This window comes from Salvelinus sp. IW2-2015, unplaced genomic scaffold, assembly GCF_002910315.2.
Source record: "Salvelinus sp. IW2-2015 unplaced genomic scaffold, ASM291031v2 Un_scaffold2965, whole genome shotgun sequence".
In the NCBI taxonomy this organism is placed as follows: Eukaryota; Metazoa; Chordata; class Actinopteri; order Salmoniformes; family Salmonidae; genus Salvelinus; species Salvelinus sp. IW2-2015.
The window spans coordinates 32,309-41,730 of NW_019944260.1; the positions used below are offsets into that span (position 1 = coordinate 32,309).

The following is a 9,422-nucleotide window of genomic DNA, read 5'->3' on the forward strand; positions in this document are numbered from 1 at the left end:
CATGCCTATATAATCTCTCTGTCTGTTTCATGCCTATATAATCTCTCTGTCTGTTTCATGCCTATTACTTCCTCTGTCGTGTTCATGCCTATATAATCTCTCTGTCTGTTTCATGCCTATATAATCTCTTTGTCTGTTTCATGCCTATATAATCTCTCTGTCTGTTTCATGCCTATATAATCTCTCTGTCTGTTTCATGCCTATATAATCTCTCTGTCTGTTTCATGCCTATGTAATCTCTCTGTCTGTTTCATGCCTATATAATCTCTCTGTCTGTTTCATGCCTATGTAATCTCTCTGTCTGTTCATGCCTATATAATCTCTCTGTCTGTTTCATGCCTATATAATATCTCTGTCTGTTTCATGCCTATGTAATCTCTCTGTATGTTCTGCAGGTATTGGATATGCGACCCAGGTGATCGTGGCCCATTTGAATGTGTATTATGTGGTTATCCTGTCCTGGGCTATCTTCTACCTGTTCAACTGCTTCACCACGGAGCTACCCTGGGCCTCGTGTGATCACTACTGGAACACAGGTGAGAACACACCTGTTCAGGTGAGACCCATAATGCATCCTGCTTCACCTGGGTCCTACTTGTTTAAAAAAAAAAAAGTTTAATCATTTATTCTATTCTAGTCTAGTCTAACCATCTACCTCCGTGTTGTTCAATACTGAATATGTTCACTGTTTCTGTGTCCTTGTAGAGAACTGTGTGGATTTCCAGAGGAATGGCACCAATTTCACCTTCAACCCCAACGCCACCTCACCTGTCGTAGAGTTCTGGGAGTGAGTACATTGTTTTTATAATATATACATACTGTTTGTATAGTATCAGCATCCWGGCTGTATCACAACCGGCCGTGATCGGGAGTCCCATACGACGGCGCACAATTGGCCCGGCGTCGTGCGGGTTTGGCCGGTGTAGGCCGTCATTGTGAATAAGAATTTGTTCTAAACTGACTTGCCTAGTTAAATAAAGGTTAAATAAAATAAAAAATTGATCAAATTTAATTTATAATGATACTGTATAGCTGAACTATACTATATTATATAGCTGAACTATACTATACTATATAGCTGAACTGTATTATACTGTATAGCTGAACTATACTATACTATATTGCTGAAGTATACTATATTATACTATATAGATTAACTATACTCTCTGTTGATATCACATACATTATCAAGCATTTCACACGTTATCCAGATACTGACTGTTAGCACTTGGTGGTCTATAGCAGCTTCCCACCAGAATGGGCTTTAGGTGAGGCAGATGAACCTGTAGCCATATTACTTTAACAGAATGTAACATTAGATTGTCTCTAAGCTTTACAGGAATGTGGTTCTGAATATAAACCACAACACCTCCACCTTTAGCATGTCTGTCTTTACTGTAGATGTTATAACCATGTATTGCTACCACTGTATCATCAACGGTATTGTCTAAGTGAGTTTCAGAGATAGTCATATGAATGTCATCTGTTACTAGCAAAGTATTGATGTCATGAACCTTGTTTCTTAAGCTACATATGTTAACATGATGAGCTGCTTTTAACACTTTTCTGGGATGCTTTATTGTTTTCATTGCTTTACTGGGAAGCGTATCAGAAGTAGACATGCTTATGTTATTTATGTTAATGCAGGGTGAGCTGCACACAGTGGACTTCCTCCTAGGACACACCGCCTCAGTGCTAACAGTGGTCTTCCTCCTAGGGCACACCGCCTCAGTGATAACAGTGGACTTCCTCCTAGGGCACACCGCCCCAGTGTAAGTATACCGGTTCATAGGGACATGATTATGCCAGACAATAGCTGTGGATGAGCAGAGGCATTCAGGGCAGTTAGAGGGGCAAAATTAGGTTAACTTCATTGTCTCCAACAACCCCCTGGGATAAAGTACATTTGCTGAAGCATTGTGATGACTCACTGCTACATGGCATGGGATTAACTGGGGTCATTGATAAGTCAATGTCTCAACGCAGCCTATAATTTGTATTTATTTTTTACTTAACTAGGCAAGTCAGTTAAGAACAAATTCTTATTTTCAGTGGGTTAACTACCTGTTCAGGGGCAGAACGACAGATTTGTACCTTGTCAGCTCGGGGATTTGAACTTGCAACCTTTCGGTTTACTAGTCCAAACGCTCTAACCACTAGGCTACCCTGCCACCCCAATAATGCTGTGAAAGGATCCAGGAACACAAATGATTTGGGTGGATCCCATCCTCCTTATAAACAAGCTTGATTCCATAAGGTATCAAATTGACAGTACATGTTAACCCCACGGAGCTGCATTAGTCTCGTAGCCAGTTATGGAGGCCTAACCATCTGCTGAACTGTTCAATACCATGACTTAGGGAGGGCAGGTGGCCAGATATTATGGGGCATTTGTTGGTGTCAAGCAGAGAACCAATCAGTTCTGTAAAATCCATCTTCAGCTGTTCTGAGCTGTCCTTCATGATGTCCTTGAATCCCACATGAACTATGATAGACTCAATTTCCTGATGCTGGTTTAAAATGTTTGGGAGCAGCTTATTGATGTCCTCGTGCTCCTGGATAGCATAACGTTTTAGTTCCAGGGACTGAGACATTTCTCACCGTTGAACTGTCCAATACAACTGCTGGAGATGGGGGATGGAAAAATCTGCCCATTCCTACCCCTCACACAATTTGTTGAACCTTTCACTGGCCAGGATAGCGTAGGCCTGCTGCTCCTGGCGATAGGTCCAGTCCTCCCACAGCAGGCGGTGCCCCATCAAATCCAGAGAGAGGGATAAGGAGCCGAACTCGAAGCCGCTGCTGGAGTTCGGAGTCAGCACAGCCGTCCCAGACACAGGCAGTCCCAGAGATGAAAGCACGGGTAGATCAGGCACCAGCTATTCCTCATGTCAATCTGCGCCGAACCTGGAACATTGGAACTCCGGAATGTCAATATTGTCCCGCATAAGAGAGTAGTAAACACAGCTTCTACAACACTGGAAACGTTCGTTAGCTATTCCAGGTGAAGCGGGCTCCATTGTAACCTAGCTAGCTGTATCCCTGTGGCTACTGTAAGTGTAGCCAGCCTACTGTGACTGTGACTCCAGCAGATTTAAAGTCAATTCCATTTAAATTCCAGTCAATTCAGGAAGTACAATGAATTTCAAATTGCAATTATTTTCAATGCTTTTCAATTAGTAACATTTGGAATTTGGTTTACTTTTTGAATTGACTGGAATTGAAATGGAATTGACCCCAATCCTGGGCTCTAGTACATTAGCGTATATGTAGACAGCGTACTGTTGGGTTGGCTACAGTATTCCGGTAAAACAGAGGGGAAACTCAGTGTGCAATCCAAGAGCACTGACAACAATGTCCCATAGCCTACAATTGACATACTTAACCATTTCCCCCAATAATTTTGTCAGTCATTTTAAATTGCTCACTGTCTACCAGCGTCAGTGGAGCTCCTACACAGTCGGAGATGTTATGATGGGGGGACAAATCTGCTCGTGTCAGCATGTTGTGTTGTTGGGAACAGGATTCCTGTCTGGCTGCCAAAGGGCAGGCGGCCATAGAGGAGATGGCAAGGCTACTTTATTACTGTGAGGCTCTACCCCAAATGTCACACTATTTCCTATATAGTGCACTACCCATAGGGCCTTGATCAAAAGTGGTGCATTTATATAGGGAATAGGGTGCGTTTTGGGACACACGTAGCCTGGTTCCTCTCTAGGTTTCTTCCTAGGTTTTGGCCTTTCTAGGGAGTTTTTCCTAGCCACCGTGCTTCTACACCTGCATTGCTTGCTGTTTGGGGTTTTAGGCTGRGTTTCTGTACAGCACTTTGTGACATCAGCTGATGTACGAAGGGCTATATAAATACATTTGATTTGATTTGATTAAGGATATGAAATGCTACTATATGATATCTCTCTGAACCTGGACAATCGTTGACCCGACTATAGGAGCGATGCCAAACAACTAGCGAACGCTCATAGTCATCTACTCTCTAGGAGCAGGTTGAGTCAACGTACCGTAGCAAAACCCTGTTTGGTTACCTGGCGTATTCATTCAGAGGTTAGCCTATCCTTTGGTTAGCCTATTCAGAGGTTAGCCTATCCTAATGGTTAGCCTATCAGAGGTTACCTATCCTTGGTTAGCCTATTTCAGAGGTTAGATCTATCTATGTTAAGTCCTATTCAGAGGTTAGCCCCTATTCCTAGTGTTAGCCTATTACAGAGGTAGCCTATCACTTTGGTTTAGCTTAATATCAGACAGGTTAAGACGCTATCAGCTAGTTTAGCCTATTCAGAGGTTAGCCTACTCCTATGGTTCAGCCTATTCAGAGGTTAGCCTATCCTGTAGTTAGCCTATTCAGAGGTTAGCCTATCCTATGGTTAGCTAATTCAGAGGTTAGCCTATTCAGAGGTTAGCCTATACTACTGTAGCTCTCCCAGATTGAGCCAGAGTAGGAGTTTGAATCGGCTGGCTAACCAGTTTCCTACACTTTTACAGATGCAGTACCTTCATTTGATCATCCTGTTGTTGCAGGAATTTTCCTGTGCAGCAGGAAATGCAAACTTGTAGTGAATTCAATAGTTTGTATTTTCCACTTTAGAATTTCAGACTTGATTTGCCCTAACGAAAAATGTATCAACCCCTATAAAACATGTCCATTAATTATAATCCACAATTCACATTTCCTGTTGCTGCAGGTTTATTTATCTGCTGTGAGAAACTGGCTCAAATGACGACATGGCATCTGTACTATAATCTGGTGTTCATGGAGAATTGACAACAACTAAGTGTTGTGTAAGTGGCAGTATACTAGTTTCATGCTAATTACAGTATCGTCATGTCATATTTTACAGTATACTAGTTTCATGCTAATTACAGTATCGTCATGTCACATTTTTACAGTATAATTCATGCTACTTACAGTGTCGTCATGAAAATTTTACAGTATACTAGTTTCATGCCAATTACAGTATCGTCATGTCATATTTTACAGTATACTAGTTTCATGCTAATTACAGTATCGTCATTCACATTTTACAGTATACTAGTTTCATGCTACTTACAGTGTCGTCATGTCAAATTTTACAGTATAACTAGTTTCATGCACATTACAGTATCGTCATGTCACATTTTACAGTATACTAGTTTCATGCTACTTACAGTATCGTCATGTCAAATTTTACAGTATACTAGTTTCGTGCAATTACCAGTATCCGTCATGTCATATTCTACCAGTATACTAGTTTCATGCTACTTACAGTATCGTGGTGTTACATTTCAGAAGTGTTTGCTAGTTTTGTGAGGTCAGCATTGTCCCGTTCATGGACTCCTTGGCAACCAATATTGAAATACAGTGAAGTCACTTGGTATTTCTCTGTGGATGTCTTTCTGGCCTGGTCCCAAACCTTAAGACTGGAACCAGGCCAGACTGGTCCTGAATCTGCATGTGATTTTGCCAACGCTTATGGTCATTGACATGCATGACAACTCGGCTATAGATCACAAACTGATCTGGGACGCAGTCATGCCAAACAGCACTTTAACAGATCTGGGACCAGTATGGCCCTAGTTCAACTGTTAAGGGCATTGTCATGCCAAAGCACTTTAACAGATCTGGGACCAGTGTGGCTCTAGTTCAACTCTTAAGGTCATTGTCATCCAACAGCACTTTAACAGATCTGGGACGTGGGTCTAGTCAACTGTTAAGGTCATTGTCATGCCAAACAGCACTTAACAGATCTGGACCAGTGTGCTCTAGTTCAACTGTTAAGGTGACGACACGCCGACTAGCATCACCACCCTGGCGCGTTCCGACCTAGAATATGTGGACATCTATAAGTACCTAGGTGTCTGGCTAGACCTGCAAACTCTCCTTCCAGACTCATATCAAACATCTCCAATCCAAAATCAAATCAAGAATCGGCTTTCTATTCCGCAACAAAAGCCTCCTTCACTCACGCCGCCAACTTACCCTAGTAAAACTGACTATCCTACCGATCCTCGACTTCGGCGATGTCATCTACAAAATAGCTTCCAATACTCTACTCAGCAAACTGGATGCAGTTTATCACAGTGCCATTCGTTTTGTTACTAAAGCACCTTTACGACCCACCACTGCGACCTGTATGCCCTAGTCGGCTGGCCCTCGCTACATGTTCGTCGTCAGACCCACTGGCTCCAGGTCATCTACAAGGCTATGCTAGGTAAAGTGCCGCCTTATCTCAGTTCACTGGTCACGATGGCTACCCCACCCCCGCAGCACGCGCTCCAGCAGGTGTATCTCACTGATCATCCTAAAGCCAAAACCTCATTTGGACGCCTTTCCTTCCAGTTCTTGCTGCCTGCGACTGGAACGAATTGCAAAAATCTCTGAAGTTGGAGACTTTTATCTCCTCAACAACTTTAAAAATCTGCTATCCGAGCAGCTAACCGATCGCTGCAGCTGTACATAGTCCATCTGTAAACTACCCACCCAATTTACCTACCTCACCCCCATACTGCTTTTATTTATTTACTTTTCTGCTCTTTTGCCACCAGTATCTCTTCTTGCACCATGATCATCTGATGATTTATCACTCCAGTGTTAATCTGCTAAATTGTAATTATTCGATTTATTGCCTACCTCATGCCTTTTGCACACATTGTATATAGATTCTCTTTTTTTTCTACCATGTTATTGACTTGTTTATTGTTTACTCCATGTGTAACTCTGTGTTGTCTGTTCACACTGCTATGCTTTATCTTGGCCAGGTCGCAGTTGCAAATGAGAACTTGTTCTCAACTAGCCTACCTGGTTAAATAAAGGTGAAATAAATAAAATAAAAAAAAAGGTCATTGTTCAATGCCAAACAGCACTTTAACAGATCTGGGACCGGGCTAGAGCCAGGTCTGGCATTTGATTCTTGGTCAGGCAGGACCCCAGTCAGGACCCCAGTCAGGACTCCAGTCAGGACCCAGGCAGGACCCCAGGCAGGACCCCAGGAGGACCCCAGTCCAGTCAGGACCCCAGTCAGGACCCCAGTCAGGACCCCAGTCAGGACTCCAGTCAGGACCCCAGTCAGGACCCCAGTCAGGACCCAGTCAGGACCCAGTCAGGACTGGAAGACTTATTAGCTGCCATCCAATCCAAGAGTAGTGAAAGAACGAGAACTGGTTTCAACAGTGTTCTGCCCTGGGCGATGGGTTCTCTGGGTACTGGGCCTTGGGTTCTCTGGGTACTGGGCCCTGGGTTCTCTGTGTTCTCTGGGTACTGGGCCCTGGGTTGTCTGGATACTGGGCCCTGGATTCTCTGGGTACTGGGCCATGGGTTCTCTGGGTACTGGGCCCTGGGTTCTCTGGATTCTGGGCCCTGGATTCTCTGGGTACTGGGCCATAGATTCTCTGGGTACTGGGCCCTGGGTTCGCTGGGTACTGGGCCCTGGGTTCCCTAGGTACTGGGCCCTGGGTTCTCTGGCTACTGGGCCCTGGGTTCTCTGTGTTCTCTGGGTACTGGGTCCTGGGTTCTCTGGATTATCTGGGTACTGGGCCCTGGGTTCTCTGGGTACTAGGCCCTGGGTTCTCTGGGTACTGGGCCCTGGGTTCTCTGGATACTGGGCCCTGGATTCCCTGGGTACTGGGCCCTGGGTTCTCTGGGTACTGGGACCTGGGTTCTCTGGGTAATGGGGCCTGGGTTCCCAGGGTAAAGGTTCCTGGGCTCCCTGGGTACTGGGCCCTGGGTTCTCTGGGTTCTCTGGGTACCGGGCCCTGGTTTCTCTGGGTTATCTGGGTACTGGGTTCTCTGGGTATGGGCTCTGGATGGGGGAACACATAGATGATCAATGACCAGGGTTGGACCCAGATCTCTACGGGCCTCTCTCTCTCTCACTGTAGACACAGACACACAATCACTTAATCACCTAATTGATAACGCACATGAAATATGTCATGATATGTCAGTATGTCTTGGGCAGTGTTGGGGGTGCAATCATCATTGAAATGCAAATTGATCCCAACCACGGTTTAGGATGTCATGTCTAATGTTAAACAACATTAAAGATACCTTTTATAGAGATATTTTATTAATTGTGTGTCTTTCCTGATATGTTTTTTGTTTGTTTGTTGCTCAAACAGACGTCGTGTCCTCAAGATCTCCAGTGGGATTGAACACGTCGGCAAGCTACGCTGGGAACTGGCTCTGTGTCTGGCTCTGGCTTGGGTCATCTGCTACTTCTGCATATGGAAAGGGCCCAAATCCACCGGAAAGGTACATTTTTATTTATTTATTAGCTATAACATTTAACACATAAGGCTGGAGTCAATCTGTATTGCGGAACATTACCTTTAGATGTTGATCGAGCTCCGAAGCAGAGCTTCCTCGATACTTCCTGGATACGGTATTGAATTGAGTTACATGGAAGGTTCTGCGATCGAGCTCCGAAGCAGAGTGATTATCCAATGATTTGGGTAAAACCTGTTACAAAGAAAGCTCTTTATATTCTTCTTCCTGTGTTAAGAACAGCAAGGGGGCTCTTTCCTCTTAACTCTGTCCTTTACCCAGAATGCACCTCTTCTCCTTATACTGGCCCCTCTCCTAGCCACTGCCAACATCCAGCCAGAACTCCAGCCTCTCTCAAATCAAATCAAATTTTATTTGTCAAATACAACAGGTAGACCTTACGGTGAAATGCTTACTTACGAGCCCTTAACCAACAATGCAGTTTAAAAAAAAATACGGATAAGAATAAGAAATAAAAGTTGATTATCCAACAAGTAATTAAAGAGCAGCAGTAAAATATAGGCTGTCTCATTGTTGTCGGTGTTGTGTCTGTTGTGTCGGCAAACTTAATGATGGTGTTGGAGTCGTGCCTGGCCATGCAGTCATGACTGAACAGGGAGTACAGGAGGGGACTGAGCACGCACCCCTGAGGGGCCCCTTGCTTCCACCGGTCGGGCTAGCTCATTTAGGTGGAAGTTTTGCAACTCTCCTGTCCGAGTCTGTAATACCAACATGTTTCAAGCAGGCCACCATAGTGCCACAAGAACACTAAGGTAACCTGCCTAAATGACTACCTGACCGCGTAGCACCCGCACGTCTGTAGTCATGAAATGCTTTGAAGGCTGGTCATGGGCTCAAATCAAACACACTTTCCCAGAAACCCTAGACCCACTCCAATTTGCATACCGCCCAAACAGATCCACAGATGATGCAATCTCTATTGCACTCCACCATGCTCTTTCACACCTGGACAGAATTAACACCTATGTGAGAAAGCTATTTATTGACTACAGCTCAGCGTTCAACACAATAGTGCCCTCAAAGCTCATCACTGAGCTAAGGACCCTGGGACTAAACACTCCCTCTGCAACTGGATCCTGGACTTCCTGACGGGCCGCCCCAGGTGGTAGGTAGGTAACAAAACATCTGCCACGCTGATCCTCAAACA

At 44.4% G+C, this 9,422-nt stretch overlaps 1 protein-coding gene across 1 annotated transcript in view; it reads left to right on the forward strand.

The window, feature by feature from the left end:
• The window catches only part of LOC112075059 (sodium- and chloride-dependent GABA transporter 3), a gene marked incomplete at its 3' end in the record, with an annotated part of 53,771 nt that overhangs the window by 13,844 nt on the left and 30,505 nt on the right, over positions 1-9,422 (forward strand). The window contains exons 3-5 of the mRNA XM_070440754.1: positions 396-536; positions 706-787; positions 8,110-8,242. Coding sequence (XP_070296855.1) covers positions 396-536; positions 706-787; positions 8,110-8,242 — 356 coding nt within the window. The remainder of the gene's footprint in view (positions 1-395; positions 537-705; positions 788-8,109; positions 8,243-9,422) is intronic.